The sequence below is a fragment of the Vulpes lagopus genome, chromosome 2 (genome assembly GCF_018345385.1).
Source record: "Vulpes lagopus strain Blue_001 chromosome 2, ASM1834538v1, whole genome shotgun sequence".
Lineage (NCBI taxonomy): Eukaryota > Metazoa > Chordata > Mammalia > Carnivora > Canidae > Vulpes > Vulpes lagopus.
In genome coordinates, this window is record NC_054825.1 from 163,969,683 (window position 1) to 163,986,250 (window position 16,568).

The 16,568-nt window shown below is 52.5% G+C and overlaps 1 protein-coding gene across 1 annotated transcript; it reads left to right on the forward strand.

Annotated features, from left to right (window-relative positions):
- The first annotated feature begins 236 nt into the window (after positions 1–236).
- GYS1 (glycogen synthase 1) lies at positions 237–16,568 on the forward strand. The gene is made up of 16 exons (XM_041743140.1): positions 237–564; positions 2,009–2,190; positions 4,366–4,557; positions 5,416–5,601; positions 5,831–5,975; positions 7,030–7,147; positions 7,452–7,572; positions 8,024–8,130; positions 9,472–9,531; positions 9,621–9,699; positions 11,511–11,624; positions 12,103–12,229; positions 14,057–14,152; positions 14,302–14,465; positions 14,860–14,940; positions 15,091–16,568. Exons 1-16 carry the CDS (start codon positions 447–449, stop codon positions 15,412–15,414), a joined length of 2,214 nt encoding a protein of 737 aa, XP_041599074.1. The 5' UTR covers positions 237–446; the 3' UTR covers positions 15,415–16,568.

A 16,568-nucleotide genomic window follows, 5' to 3' on the forward strand; every position in this document is an offset into this window, starting at 1 on the left:
TCCCAGCTAATTTTGGGGCCAAGATTAGGATTGACAGAGTTGAGGGCCAATCGGCTGGCACGGCGAGCAGCCACGCCCCCTAAAGCTCTCATTGGCCGCCAAGGTGGCGGGGCGGAGCAAACCCTACTTTGTCCACCAAGAGGAGACGCGGCAGCCCCCTCCCCCGGGCAAGGGCCAATGGCTGTGGTCGGGGGGGCGGGCCCCGCCTCCTGGTGGCCGCAAGATTTCACTGCAGGGGCCCCACCGGACTCAGTGACGCTGCGGCCGCCTCCTGCTTAGGGCTTAGCGCTCCGGCGCGGGGGTGCGGTCGTGCAATAGGAAGCCGAGGGCGTTGCAAGCTTCCCCTTGGGCACCAGCTACCTGGCCCCGCGCCCTGCCCTTTGCATTCCCCAGGCACCTCTGGAGCCCCTACCTCTGGCCCCTAGAGCGCCCTTTACGCGTCGGCCATGCCTCTAAGCCGCACTTTGTCCATGTCCTCACTGCCAGGACTGGAGGATTGGGAGGATGAATTCGATCTGGAGAACACAGTGCTCTTCGAGGTGGCCTGGGAGGTGGCCAACAAGGGTGAGCACGCCAGGCGGTGGGTCCCGGACGAGAAGGGCAGTCGGGAATGGGGGCTGGAACTCTTGAGTAATTGGAGGACGGGACTACATGGCAGGACTCTTGGGTTCTGGGCAAGGTGCCTATGACTTCTGTGTCCTTGGGGAGGGGCCGGGGTATGTCTCCTGGACCCTGGCGGGGTGGGGATGAGTCGCCTCACTTGTTAAAATGGAAGGAGTCTGGAAGTCCAGTTGCTGGGTCCTGGGAAAGAGGAAGCTAAAATGAAAGATTCCTAAGTCCTGGAAGGAGATTTCTGGGAGACCAGAAACTGGGTCCTGAACAGCGAAGGGGATGAAGTGGCTGGGTTTCAGACCTGTGGCCCTGGGGGAAGAGTCTGGGGATAGAACTCTGGGCTTGGGAGAGAGCCAACTGGGAGATAGGATGCATGACTCGTGGGGGCAGAATCTGGGAGCTGGCCACTTGCCAATAAAGATGGGAGGGGCTGCAGACTCTAATTCTTAGATCTTAGGGTGGGAGAGAAGTTCTGAATGCCTAGGCTCTGAGGGTGTGAGCTATAGGTTTCTAAGAGTAGAGGAGCCTGTGGTCTCAGACACATGCGTACTGAAATGAGGGAAGGCTGGGGAAGTCCTAAGTTGGTCAGGGGCTGGGCCCTAGAATGGGAGTGGCTGGGGGCCTAGATTTCTGTGTCCCAGGCCCTGAAGGGCCTACTGGGTTTGGAAAACCAGCTGGGACTGGAGGCAGCTAGGGTTTTGCTTTGCTGAGTCTTGGGAGAGAATGGGACTGGGTCTTACACCATGGCAGGCAGCCCTCAAACTGGGAGCCATGTATCACCATGGCCCAGGCTCCAGGAGGTAAGGAGGCTGGGAGCCCAGTAGAGTCATGGGAGGAGCAGGGCTCCGCATGTGTGTCCTCATATGGGGAGAGGAAACTGAGGGACAGATCAGCAGAGCCCCTGGGGGGCAAGGAATGACAATTCAGCCCTCTCTTGGGCAACTGTGGGAATCTGAATAGGCCCATGAAGAGAGATTCTCCCCTATGGTGACCTAGAGACTGACTGAGAATTTAAACCCAGCTCGTGAGCTGGGAACTTGGGAACCTGGGTCCTGCTAATCTTTGTCAGCTTCTGTCATCCTTGGGACCCCAGCCCCTAATTGCCTCAGACCCAGGAGCCCAGGTTCCTACCACTCTCCTGTCTCAGACTCAAAAGTTTAGTCTGAGCCCCGTTCTCCCTTAAACCAGTATGGCCCTGGAACTCTGATCCCATCCTCCCTCTGACTCAGAAGTGTGGGCTTCCAGTCCCCTCCTCCCTCTAAACCAGAGGTCCAGGGCCCCAGCACCTTCCATGAGCTCCCATGCACTCCCCTGCACACATACCCCCAACCCTTGTCCCAGGTCCCAGACCTGTGGACCTCGGCTGGGACCTGCCCTCACACACTTGGGCCCACAGTGGGTGGCATCTACACCGTGCTGCAGACGAAGGCAAAGGTGACAGGGGATGAGTGGGGCGACAACTACTACCTGGTTGGACCGTACACAGAGCAGGGCGTGAGGACCCAGGTGGAACTGCTCGAGCCCCCCACCCCAGCTCTGAAGAGGACACTGGACTCCATGAACAGCAAAGGCTGCAAGGTAGGAATGACCAGGCCAAGGGTGGTGCCCAGAGTTAGGGTGGGAGCAGCAGATAGAGAAGGGATGGGGAAGAGGGAGCAGGAGGGGGTAGGGCAGGGAGGATAGCCCCAGAGGGAGAGAGAGGCATGGATCAAAACAGACACTCAGACAGATGCAGGACCCCATGAAATGGGTGGGTGAACCCCAAGCTGTAAGAGATTGGCGAATGGATAAACAGACTGCAGGTCTAAGATACACTGAGAAATAGTTTCTAGATGCCAAGGTTGTCAGACCCACAGGGAGAAAAAGAGCTAGATAGAAAGACAGCCAGATGGGATCAAGGGGAGGTGGGCTTGGGGTGAGGCAGGAGTACCAGAGTAGGGGCTCTGGAGCCTGAAGTTCAAAGTCACCTTCTCTACTCTCTGCCTGTGTGACCTTGGCTAATAAACATGCGAATAGCATATTTCTATGGGTTTTTGGGGGATCTAACAGTTAATAAAGTCTTCAGTGCAGTTCCTAGCTTCAGTTGGTAATGTATAAGCTATTGTGATCATGGCCATCATCATCATCATCACTATAAGCAGCCGAGCTTGCAGTGAGGTGGACAGGCTGACAAAGGAAGAGAGACGGATGGAGAGAGATTGAGTGTCCCAAGAGGTGGTGATAGCTCCAGGGGCTAGAGCAATAGGGAGAGAGCTGATCGAAATAAAGAAGAAAAGCAGCCCCATATTTCAGAGAGAAGGACCTAGAAGGGAAAGGAACATAGAGTACTAATGAAGAGAAGAGAGCTAGGCAAGCAGACCACAAGGCAGAGGTTTAGAGGAGCAGAGCCAGGAATTAAAGATAGGAGGGGAGATCTTGTCCCAAGGCCCTGGATGATGACGGAAGGATGAGCACAGAGAGGTGGCTGCTACGCAGAGAGAAGATCAAGATGTCCCAGGCCTCAAGTACAGACAGGTTGGGGTCTAGGAGGGAGAAGTACAGTAGTTCCTACATTCATTCACAGCCTCTGACTTGGGGTGGGGTCTGGAGCCCAGTCAGACCCAACCCTGTCCCTAAGGAACTGTAGGACAGCGCAGCCCTCCCCCATGGCAGCTGCTCCCCACGTGCTGGGGGCCTAAGAATAGCCCCCCCCCCCCAGCAAAAGGGCAGACAACAGCTGGGAGGGGGAGGGGAGGGGCATGAGAGTCAGGCTCCTCCAGCTGGGAAAAGCCAGGTCAGGGAGGCATACGACTGCTAGCTGCGTGCACAGGAACAGTGGCAGTAGGCCCAGAACTTTGGGCCTCATCTCATCTCAGGAGGAAAGCAGCCGACTGGAGGAATGGGGCAGAGGCAGAAGGAAATGTGACAGTGAGGTTTAGAAACATGGCAGTGGATAGAAAAATACAGCCCCTGGGGGAAGAAAGAGGGCAGCTGGCATTAAAAATGTGGCTGCAGGGATGCCTGGGTAGCTCAGCGTTTAGCACCTGCCTTTGGCCCAGGGTGTGATCCTGGAGTCCCAGGATTAAGTCCCAGGATGGAGTCCCACATCAGGCTCCCTGCATGGAGCCTGCTTCTCCCTCTGCCTGTGTCTTGCCTCTCTCTCTCTCTCTCTCTCTCTCTCTCTCTCATGAATAAATAAATAAAATCTTAAAAAAAAAAAGTGGCTGCAGGGTACAAAATGGGGCAGAGCCAGGAGGCAGAAGGTGACATATTTATGGTGAAAGAGTCAGAAGCAAGGCAGCAGGTGGAAGAAATAAGGCAGTGAAAACAGTAAAAGAAACATCCAGTGAGAAGAATTAGCAGCAAAAGGAAAAGATAACGGGGAAAAGGCAACACGGAGGTTGGCAAGAGAGAAGTGGCAGCAAACACAGAAACGAGGCAGCAGGCTGGAGACATAAGGGTAGAAAAACCAGGCAGTGGGGGCCCAGGGACAGGACATGTGAAAAATGTGGTTATAGGTAGAGAAAGGAGGCAGTGAGTAGGAGCAGGGTAGTGGTGATAGAAACTAACCAAGGGATCAATATAACAGATGCGAAAAGATTGTGCAGATAACTGGGCTGGGGGAAGAAACAGCCATAGAGAAATAAGGCGGCGGGTGAGAATTTAGCAGCAGATACAGAAACAGGGTGGAAGAACTGAAGCCCTAAGCCCAGGCAGCTGAGCCCAGAGTGGTGTGGCCAAAGCCCTGAGCCTTCTCATGCCTGCCCCCCCCAGGTGTACTTTGGTCGCTGGCTGATCGAGGGGGGCCCCCTGGTGGTGCTCCTGGATGTGGGGGCCTCAGCCTGGGCCCTGGAGCGCTGGAAGGGGGAGCTATGGGACACCTGCAACATCGGGGTGCCCTGGTACGACCGTGAGGCCAACGATGCTGTCCTTTTTGGCTTCCTCACCACCTGGTTCCTGGGTGAGGTAGGCCCCATTGCTGGTCCCCATGTCACTCCTTCCGACTCTGACCCAAAACTGCAATGGCTATCAGCCCCTGGTCAGGGGGTGGCTGGGTGGGGGCCAGGGGTGACTGGCTTCTCCCAGGGCATTCTAGGAGTGGTAGGTCTTTTTCCAAGCATTAGCTCTGAACTTTGGGAAAACGGACATCCAGGGGCCCAGACCCCCTTTTTTTTTCCCTCAGAGACTCAAACTCCCAAACCCAGCTTCATTCACGCTAATCTTCCAAGTATAGGATTTTGGAGGCATTAGCTATTGGAGGCACTGGCCTGGCTGGAGGGTTTGTACCAGGGAATTCTGGGAGTTGTAGTTCTTTAATCTGATAGTGGCTGGGCCCTGGATGTTTGGTGATCTCCAGCCTACATGAAAACCAGGAATCCTGATTCTGACCCCCTTTTAGCTTTTAAAAGGCTCAAAAACTTCACTTCTTATGCTCCAGGGAAAACAGTTTAGGAACTGGCTACACCTAGATCATTCTGGGAGTTGTAGTCCTTTACCCAGTGTGGGGTACAGTTCCGCTCTTGACTGAGATAGTCTCCAGGAGTTACATTCAGGACCTGGGGAAGCTTTCCAATTCAGCACTGTTGGGACTTAGAAGGTTGGCCAACACCCCTCTCCTGCTACTCCCATCGGCTTTAGGGATGGGGTCAGCGGGTCTGGCTGTCTCAAGGATTTATAGTTCCTTATTCTAGGGGGATTGCAGTGGGCTATCTCTGTGCATGAGTGGTGATAGCTCTCCCCTGCTTCCTTGTCCACCTTGGGGATTGTCGTTTGCCTGCATGACACATATGGAGACACAGCGGCCCTATTCCTGTTGCCCCATAGTTCCTGGCCCAGAACGAGGAGAAGCCACATGTGGTTGCACACTTCCATGAGTGGTTGGCAGGCATTGGACTCTGCTTGTGCCGGGCCCGGCGGCTTCCTGTGGCTACAATCTTCACCACCCACGCCACGCTCCTGGGACGATACCTGTGTGCGGGTGCCGTAGACTTCTACAACAACCTGGAGAATGTGAGCCGGGAATGTGATGGATGGGGCTCTGAGTGTTTCAGGACAGCCCAAAGCTGTCCAGGGTCAAGCTGCTTCTCCCATGACCCAGGAGTCCAAATCCTTAGCCCCCTCCTTCCTAAATTCGCGGGAGTTCAACATCCAGCCACAACCACCCCCAGAACCCCAGAATCTAGACCTCTAGTCTTCTCCCCAGTTCTTCTACCCTGACTGCCCCTCCCTTCCCACCCAGTTCAATGTGGACAAGGAAGCAGGTGAGAGGCAAATCTATCACCGTTACTGCATGGAGCGGGCAGCGGCCCACTGCGCTCACGTCTTTACTACTGTGTCCCAGATCACCGCCATTGAGGCCCAGCACCTACTCAAGAGGAAACCAGGTAGGGAATAGGCAGAAGTCCCTAGACATGAATGAGGTCATCTGTGCTAAGGCCTATACCAGCTTTTTTTTTTTTTAAGCTATAGAGAGCAAAGAACTACACCTCCCAGAAGACCCTAAGTTGGTGACCTGAATATGAAGCTGCCAGGCTATATGTCCTAGAGACTAATGGGAGATGTCATTTCTTTGATGTTAATTTCAAAATGGTAAAGTTATTTTATTGGTTAATGTAGACATTGATCTCCTGAAAGGGAATGGAGTTTCACTGGGTTTTGATTGTGAGAAGAGCAATGTTGGAACAAGTTATTCTTCCCAGGTTATGGTACCCATTCTCAGTGGGTGTATTGTGAGAACTACAATTCCCAGAAGGCCCTTGGCTGGTCAGCTCCTTATACTCCTGGAGCAGGTGGAGGTTTTAATTTTTCATTGACATGTTTTAATTTCTGTGAGGCTAGGAAAGGTAGGGGCCCTAAAAAAGGCTTGAAAGTTGAGGGTATATTCTAGGAGAAGCAGAATGGGGATGTTTAAATCATTCCCAGTGCAGGGTGGTAGAAGGGCAAGAAAATAACCACAACTCCCAGAGGCCCCAAGGTGGATCATTTCCCTGTGTGGTCAGCCATTTGCAGGGGCTGCTGGGATTTGTAGTCATGCTTGTGAACATAAGCAAGCAACTTTGGGCAAGAAGGCATCTGAGTGGCAGGGCAGCCAGGTCACCAAGGAAGCTCCCAGAGGAGCTACTAAAACAGAAATTGTGAAAAGAGGGATCCCTGGGTGGCGCAGCGGTTTGGCGCCTGCCTTTGGCCCAGGGCGCCATCCTGGAGCCCCGGGATCGAATCCCACATCGGGCTCCTGGTGCATGGAGCCTGCTTCTCCCTCTGCCTGTGTCTCTGCCTCTCTCTCTCTCTCTCTGTGACTATCATAAATAAATAAAAATTAAAAAAAAAAAAAAGAAATTGTGAAAAGAAAGGAGTCTTCCCTTTATTTATTCATTCAGCCACAATGATCTGAATGAATAAATGAAGACTTGAAACATGGATCTTCTTCCCCAATCCTAGATATCGTGACCCCCAATGGGCTGAATGTGAAGAAGTTCTCCGCCATGCATGAGTTCCAGAACCTCCATGCTCAGAGCAAGGCTCGAATCCAGGAGTTTGTGCGGGGCCATTTTTATGGGTACGTAGACCAAATGCCTAGGTCTTGAGAAGAGGAGGGGGTTGGGAGCCCACGTCCCAAGTGTGAGAGACAGGACAGGTGGGGTAGCTCTCAGCCTCTTGAATTTCTGAGCTCCAGAACAATGGCTGGGTATTGAGGGATTGATCCCCAGCTAAGGAGAGAAGCACTACAATTCCCAGGAGTCCTCCACGATGCCTCTACTGTAAGCAGTTCTTTGCCCCCTTCAGCTGTTGGGATTTGTAGTTTCAAGGCCAGGGCTACAGGGTCCTCACCTTGGCTTCCCCCTGCCTTGTGCCTTTTCTAGACACCTGGACTTCAACTTGGACAAGACCTTGTATTTCTTTATCGCTGGCCGCTACGAGTTCTCTAACAAGGGGGCCGATATCTTCCTAGAGGCCTTGGCCCGGCTCAATTATCTGCTCAGAGTAAGGCCTGGGCTGTTGGGAAGGACACAAAAAGAGGACAAAGGAATTGGGACATAACTTGGGGGGGTGGTGCGAGTAGGGAAATCCATGTATGAAGGGGCAGACCAGAGTCGCTGTGAGGATGGTAACTTTAATTCTCCTTGACAGGAAGGGACATGGCAGGATCACAGTGGTCTTTTTTTTTTTTTAAGAATTTTTTTATTTATTCATGAGAGACACACAGAGAGAGGCAGGGACATAGGCAGAGGGAGAAGCAGGCTCCCTGTGGGGAGCCTGATGCGGGACTTGGGACTCAAACCCTGATCATGCCTTGAGCCAAAGGCAGATACTCAACCACTGAGCCACCCAGGCACCCCACAGTGGTCCTGATGGATAGAAAAGGGTAGGTGGCCTCAGCCTTCTCCCAGGTGATCCTGACCATCCCCCTCCCCCTGCCTCTTCTTCTGCCCAGGTGAACGGCAGCGAGCAGACGGTGGTTGCCTTCTTCATCATGCCAGCCCGGACCAACAATTTCAACGTGGAAACCCTCAAGGGCCAAGCTGTGCGCAAGCAGCTTTGGTCAGCAGCCCCCAGCCCAGGAGCCCTGCCGTTCCCACTCCCAGCTGTGTTCTTTGGGAGGCTCGGTTTTGTTCTCTGGAACATGAAAAATTTGGCCCAACAGATTCCTAGTGAAGTCACCTGCTTAAGAGGCTCCCAGTTCAGGGGCAGGAAGGAATTGCCAGCAGGACAAGTGTGACTGCACAACCAGGACTCTGACATTAACCTGGCGAGGTCCCACTTGTGCCATTGCCCCCACCTAGCTTTGTGACTTTAAGCAAATAATTCTGCTCTCCAAGCCTCAGCTCCCTCAAATGCAAAACTCAATCATCAGCCATCAGATATTCCTTGAGCACCTACCATGTACCAGACTTTGCTCCAGGCCCTGGGGACAAGGCTGTGAATGAGAAAGATAAAATTCCTGCCCTCTAAGCTCACATTTTAGAAAGTTCTATAGAAAATGTTCTGGGGTGCCTGGTTGGCTCAGGCAGTAGAGCATGTGACTCTTGATCTCAGGGTTGTAAGTTCAAGCCCCATGTTGAGTGTAGAGATTACTTAAAAATAAAATCTTTCAGGGAAAAAGGGAGGTGGAGGAGTAAAAAAAAAAAAAAAAAAAGGAAGTGGAATATGAGACAGGATGTGGAGTTGTCAGGACAGGCCACAATGAGAAAATGCCATTGGGTAGAGACCAATAGAAGAAATGAGGGAGGGAGCCCTCCCTATGTATCTGGGGAATAGGACTTCAGGCAGAAGAACAGCAAGTGCAAAGGCCCTGAAGTGTGTTTAAGAAACCACAGGGGACCAGTGGGGCTGGAGCAGTGTGCTATTGGGAGACGGGGTAGAGAATGAGGCCAGAGTTATGAGAGGATTATGAGCAGAGGAATGTCAGTGAGCCTATAGGATGTCACTAATTGCTAGCTTTACTTGTGTACTTCATTTCCTCTCAGAACATAATTTTTCCTTTTTACAAAATGGGGCTTAGCACTGCCACTGCCAGGACTAGTGCAAGCCCTAAAAATAGCTGACATTTCTGGAAGGCTTGCCATGGGCCAGGCACTGTGTACTTTTTTTGTCATGACTTCATCAAGTTTTCACTGCAAACCTATGAGGTTGATTCTATTTTTATCCCTCTCCTATGGATGAGTCACTGAAGTCAGAGAGGGAAGGCCACCTGTTCCTGGCCACACAGCTGATGCCAGGCACAAGGGATTCGAGCCTTCCAGGGTCTGTTTCCCAGGTCCCCATCCTCCAGCCCAGAATCCCCAGGGCCTGTGCTCAGACCTCAGTTTTCCAACTGCCCCAGAAACCTAACAGTATATGGCAGCCGGTGTGTAAGTGATGTTGTGGCTCTGTTCCTTCTAGGGATACAGCCAACACAGTGAAAGAGAAGTTCGGAAGGAAGCTTTACGAATCCTTGCTGGTGTGAGTGTCCCACCCCCAGCCCTGCATCCTCCTAGGCCCTAACTCCTCTCATCACCCATTTCCAGATGCATACCTTGCTCACCTTGCAGGGGGAGCCTCCCGGACATGAACAAGATGCTGGACAAGGAGGACTTCACTATGATGAAGAGAGCCATCTTTGCCACGCAGGTATGGTCTGGACCCCTGAACAGAGAGCTAGAAACACCCCACAGCCCCATAGGCAGCCTGCCATGTCAGCTCTGACCCCAGAAATTGCTGGAAGTTCTGCTTTATGGGCAGCCCTTTTTAGGGAATCAATTCTCAAGTCCACAGAAGGATGTGAGCTGACTGGTAGAACTTCAGGTCCCTGAGGGCAGCCTGTTTTCCCAGGGCTTATTCTGCTATAGGGGCTGCTGGGAATTGAAATTTCTTCCTTCCTTCCTTCCATCCACCCTCCCTCCCTCCCTCCCTCCACCTCCCCTCCCCTCCCCTCCCCTCCTTACCTCCTTTTCTCTTTTCTCTTTCTTTCTTTCTTTCTTTCTTTCTTTCTTTCTTTCTTTCTTTCCTTTCTCTTTCTCCTTTTTTCTTTTCTTTCTTTTCTTTTTTCTTTGGAGTTCCAATTTCATTGAGTTCCTGCAGTCAATGGACAAAAGGTGAAAGGGAACTTTAGAAAGCCAAACCAGCCACAAAAGAACTACAAGTTCCTGCTGTCCCTGGGTCTTGCTGCATGCAAACTAGCTGCATACTCATTAGAGCCAGAAGGGCAGCTAAAACACTTGCCATTACCTGAAGAACATTGAAAACTCTCAGCAGCCACACTCCTTTTCCAGTATGATAACTACTGGCTGTGTCTTAGTCCCCAAACATTCCTGGGAATTGTAGCTTCTTTAGATTCCTGAGATTAATGCAGTTAGGTGGATGGGAAACCTTAGAGGTACACGGCAGTAACAGAATGAGAACTACAACTCCCAGCAGCCCCTGCTCCATGGATGCTTCCCCAGCCCCAGAGGCTTCTGGGAACTATAGTTCTTTTCTTCTCTGGAGTCCAGAATCTTTGGTATTGTGGTCAGGGTTGATAAACACTCCCTGAGGAATGGAAACCGAAGCAGAAATAAGATAAGCCAAAGCATAAATAAGATGTGATGTGCTTTTGGCCAAACTACAATTTCCAATAGTCCTTAAGGCTGCTGGGAGTTGTAGTTTCTTGCAGCCCCTGGACGCTGACTGAAGGAGAGTAGAACTTTTTCATGAGATGGAAGAGGTACAAGTAATTATCTATCCCAGCACCCTGTGGGAATTCCTAGCTCTGGCCTACTTCACTGATTCTTGGGAATTCTGGTTCCTTTGGGCCTCGGTTGGGAGTGGAGGTGGAGGGAATTACAGGATGGAGAGTAAAGGTGATTTGGAGAGAAAACAAGCCAAGATTTTCATAAGAAAACTACAACTAGGGGCACCTGGGTGGCTCAGTTGGTTGAGCATCCAGCTCTTGATTTTGGCTCAGGTATGATCTCAGGGTCAGAGGACTGAGCCCCATGTTGGGCCCTGTCCTGGTCATGGAGCCTGCATGAGATGCTCTCTCTCTCTCAACAAAGCCAAAACAAAAAAAGCCCCTGCAACTTCCAGCAGCTCCTGAAGCTTGCTACCATATTGGCAAAGTCTCTGCCTCATTGAGTTAGGGTAGTTTTAGTGCCTTTCGGTTTCTTTGATGACAGAGCCAAGAGTACAAAATGGAATAGTTCTAACTCCCATAGTCTGAGAGGCAGGCTTTGCCTCAAAGACAGCTGGGAATTGTAGTTTCTGTCTGGCTCATGGCAGTTAAAGGGAAAGGTGGACCTTTACAGATAGAGCCCAAGTAGACAATCACAACTCCTCATCTCTTGGGCTTGTTGTTCCTACAACCTGGTGGGAATTGTGGTCTCCCCAGGGTCAGCATGGCTCATGGGGAACTAGGGAGCCCTGTGCCCTTTCTCTGATCCTCATCCTACATGTGGCGCCTACAGCGACAGTCTTTCCCCCCTGTGTGCACCCACAACATGCTGGACGACTCCTCGGACCCTATCCTGACCACCATCCGCCGAATTGGGCTCTTCAATAGTAGTGCTGACAGGGTCAAGGTGAGGGCAATGGTCAAGGTGGGTTAAGCATGGTGAGGTGGAGGGGCACCCAGATGGCTCAGTGGTTGAACATCTGCCTTTGGCTCAGGTTATGATCCTGGGGTCCTGGGATTAAGTTCCACATCAGACTCCCCACGGGGAGGCTGCTTCTCCTTTTGCCTGTGTCTCTGCCTCTCTCTCTGTGTCTCTCATGAATAAATAAATAAAATCTTAAAAAAAAAAAAAAGGCAGGGTGGGGTGGGGTGGGGTACAGAGAGACTGGGCCTCTCATCCCCCCCTTTCCCCTAGTTTATCAAAGGATTGCTGTGTTTTAGAAAGGACCTTAGCACTTCAAGCAGACAGACTTAGATTCAAATCTTTTTCCTACCACTGACTTATGTGACTTTAGACAAGTTTTTCATCTTCTCTGGGCCACTCTGGGGTCCCAGGGAGTAGTTAAATAAGCTGCTTGGGCTGAGCTCTTCTTTTTCACTGCTAGGTTATTTTCCATCCAGAGTTTCTCTCCTCCACGAGCCCCCTGCTCCCCGTGGATTATGAAGAATTTGTCCGTGGCTGCCACCTTGGGGTCTTTCCCTCCTACTATGAACCTTGGGGCTACACGCCGGGTAAGTGCAGCATGCTGGTGGGCTTCTGGTCAGATCAGGCATGATCCATCAAGGCATTTGCCTGTTCTGTGCCCCAAGCTCTCCGTGGCAAAACAAGGACAATGGCAACAGTCTGTTTTGCTACGGGATGTGTTTTTGTGACGCAGTAAGTAGTTTACGTGAAGCATAATTAGAGGGCTGATATCACAGTCACAGGTCATGTGGCATTCCCCACAGTTTGCTGATGTTTGGCCCCTGAGATAACAGCAGCTGAATGTGGGGGCACCTGGGTGGCTCAGTGGTTGAGCATCTGCCTTTGGCTCAGGTTGTGATCCCAGGGTCCAGGATCAAGTCTCTCATTGGGCTCCCCACAGGCACCTGCCTCTCTGTCTGTGTCTCTCATGAATAAATAAATACGATTTTTTTAAAGATTTTATTTATTTATTCATGAGAGACACACAGAGAGAGGCAGAGACATAGGCAGAGAGAGAAGCAGGCTCCATGCAGGGAGCCTGATGCGGGACTCAATCCCAGGATTCCAGGATCCAATCACTCAATCACTGAGCCACCCAGGTGTCCGAATAAAACTTTTTAAAAATTTAAAAAATAAAAATAAATAAACTGCTTGAAGCATTTCTCAGGCTTGTTTAGGATGTTAAAGGAGGCAGTAATAAGAGCCCTTCTCTGACCTCCTGTCAAAATAGACTGAAGCTGGGGCACCCAGGTGGCTCAGTCAGTTAAATGACTGACCTTTGGCTTCAGCTCAGGCCCTGATCTCGGGGTCATGAGATTGAGCCCCACATCAGGCTATGTGCCTGGCACAGAGTCTGCTTAGGACTCTGTCTCCCTCTGCCCCTCCCCTCTTCTCTCTCTCTCTCAAATAAACAAATAAATCTTAAAAAAAAATAGACTGAAGCTATGATTAACCATTACACTATGTCTGGCACAAGAAAGTATCCTACCGGAGGGCCTGGGTGGGTCAGTCCGTTAAGCATCTGCCTTCAGCTCAGGTCATGATCCCAGAGTCCTGGGATTGAGCCCCACCAGGGCTCCCTGCTTACTTAGCAGGGAATCTGCTTCCTGTCTGTGCTGTCTCTCTGTCAAATAAATAAATAAAATCTTAGGACGCCTGGGTGGCTCAGTGGTTAGGCTCCTGTCTTCGCCTCAGGTTGTGATCCCAGGATCTGGGATCGAGTCCAGCATGGGGCTCCCTGCGAGGAGCCTGCTTCTCCGTCTGCCTGTGTCTCTGCCTCTCTCTCTCTGTGTCTCTCATGAATAAATAAATAAAATCTTTAAAAAAAGATTTATTTACTTATTATTTATGAGAGACAGACTGAGAGAGAGAGGCAGAGACACAGGCAGAGGGAGAAGCAGTCTCCATGCAGGGAGCCCGGATGCAGGACTCGATCCCGGGACTCCAGGATCACGCCCTGGGCAGAAGGCAGGCGCCAAACCGCCGAGCCACCCAGGGATTCCCCCAAGTAAATAAATCTGAAAAAAAAATAAAATAAAATCTTAAAAAAGAAAGAAAGAAAAAAAGAAAATACCTTACAGGCTGTGAGGATTAAGTAAATGGTAGACATTGGGACAGAGTATGAACTTAATAATTGAGCATCCTATCACCTAACTCTAGGCTCTACGTCATCCTGAAGCCTGGAAACAAGTGAATTCCCTTTTCTGAGCCTCTTAGCTTTCGAGAAACAGAGACTATGATAGTCTAAGGAACGGTCTGATTTTGTGGGCTCAGTGATTGTGCAAGGTGTCAATAGAGGGCGCTGTTAGGGCTTGCGTTTGAGTCTCAAAGAATGCGAAAGCTAAGTGGACCTTCCTTCTGCCGCCTTCCTGCAGCTGAGTGCACGGTTATGGGCATCCCCAGTATCTCCACCAACCTCTCTGGCTTCGGCTGCTTCATGGAGGAACACATTGCAGACCCCTCCGCTTACGGTCAGCTCCCAGAGCCGAGACTCTTGGATCCTGGGGGCGGAAAGGGTGGGCTCCTGGGTCCCTGGGAAGGAGGGGTCCTGGCGCCCCACAGTCCCTGGGAGAATGGTTTCCTTAGTCTGATTTCTGAGCTCCCGTCCTGGCCCCCACAGGCATCTACATCCTGGACCGGCGGTTCCGCAGTCTGGATGATTCCTGCTCCCAGCTCACCTCCTTCCTCTACAGCTTCTGCCAGCAGAGCCGGCGGCAGCGCATCATCCAGCGAAACCGCACCGAGCGCCTCTCAGACCTTCTGGACTGGAAATACCTAGGCCGGGTATAACTCCCCTTCCACGTCCTCCGCTGGTGAAACGGCCGCTTCCGGCTCTGGGTCTCTGATTGCTCTGCCTCCAAGGCTCGCGCAGGAGGCAGTCTCCTTCCACCTGTACCAGTTGTTCTCCCTTTAAGAAATCAAGCAGCTTTTGCAGGTAGACCACATTGGTGGAGGTTACCTTACTTGCTTCAGTGTGTGGCCGAAGGGGTAACCGACTTAAGAATTCTGGCCCCCTGTTAATGGGGGGTGGCTCAGAGACGTCCAGGGAGATGGTTAATTGGCATAGGGGCCAACTGGAAGGTGCTGGAGTGTGACTAGGGCCCGCCCCCTTCCACCTCTGCCGGGGGCGGGGCCTGGCTCCGGTCCCCTGACACCTCCTCCCTTCTTTTTCCCCAAGTACTATATGTCTGCACGCCACATGGCGCTGGCCAAGGCCTTTCCAGAACACTTCACCTATGAGCCCCACGAGGCTGACGCGGTGAGTGGACCCATATCTCTCCGATGGTCCTGGAGCTACAGGGCCGGGGTGGGGCGCGTCCCTCTTGGAGTGGGAGGGCCCCCGAGGGTGGGGGGAACCGTAGAGGTCTCTGCTCACTCTGCGGTTTGTGCCCGCACCCCCGGAACGCAGACTCAGGGCTACCGCTACCCACGGCCGGCCTCGGTGCCACCATCGCCCTCGCTGTCGCGCCACTCAAGTCCGCACCAGAGTGAGGACGAGGAGGAGCCGCGGGACGGGCCGCCGGATGTAGATGGGGAGCGCTACGACGAGGACGAGGAGGCAGCCAAGGACCGGCGCAACATCCGTGCCCCGGAGTGGCCGCGTCGCGCCTCCTGCACCTCTTCCACCGGCGGGAGCAAGCGCAGCTCGGTGGACACGGCGCCCTCCAGCTCGCTCAGCACTCCCAGTGAGCCCCTCAGCCCTGCCAGCTCCCTGGGCGAGGAGCGCAACTGAGTCCCGGGCCCCTCACTCCTGACCCATCCTGCCTCTCCTCCAGAGGGTGGATGCAGGATGGCGCTGTTCCTAAACCCCACTCCGGATCTCGAGCCCTCCTGGGGGGGGCCACAGCCCTGCCCCCTCCGCCATACACTCCAGCCCCTCTGGCCCCGCTCTTGGAACCCCCAACACTCCAGAATCCACAACGCCGTGCCTTTCCTGGGTTCCAGAATGCATACTCTGTGCCCTGGAGTCCTCCGGGCCTGGCTTAGGTGCCAGGGGCCAGGAATCTGCCATTACCCTGCTAAGGTGCCAGAGGTTTTAGGAAACCTGCTCTGTTGCCTTCCAGGCAGGGGCTCCTAGGATCCTTTGTGGCTTGCTAAGTTTGCAGCACACAGAATATGCCATGCTCAGGCCTGGCCCCGGGGGTTACAAGCTCTGGAAACCATGTGGTGTCCCTACAATTGGGACAATCAAGTCCAAAGCTGGGGCACTGTCAGGGACTTAACTGAATGCAGAGGTCCTCCATTTCAACTCCAGACCAGGTTGCTCGTGTGTTTAGTCTGATCTGGTGCTTCCTGGGGTGTCTGTCTCTGCCTGGAGGGTCTTTCCACACCCCCCACTCTCCTCTCTCTGTACTTTGGCCAATGGGGTGATGGTGGTGGTGCAGAACCACTTGGCTTCTCATTCCTATTAGAGAACATCCCGTCTTGGTCTAGATACCTTTCTGACCTTTTCTAAACCAGACCCTACTCCTCCTTCTCTGAGTCTGAGCTCATCATATCTTGAGATTCCTGTTGTCTGCAGAGAATCTTCTCACTGAGGACAGAACTAGCTATCTTCCTCTGCCACAACCCCCAACCCCTAGGCCCACCATGAAACCACTGGGTTCTAGGTCCTGGTTGCTGACTCTAGAACCTTATCACTGTGCTGCTTCCTGGTCCTTTGCCCCTGGTCTAGAACTGAACCCACTAGGTTCTAGAACTTTCATATTTACCTCAAGGCTCTTCTGTCCTTAAGCTGTGCCCTGCCCCCAGCTTTGGTGAAAGGAAGGGGCCCTTCATGTGTGCTGTGCTGTGTCTGATGCACTTGGTTTGCAGTTGGGAGGGGGAGGGCAGAATGGGTGTGATTGTTGTGTCCAGAGATGAAAAAAATACATCTATATTTAAGAA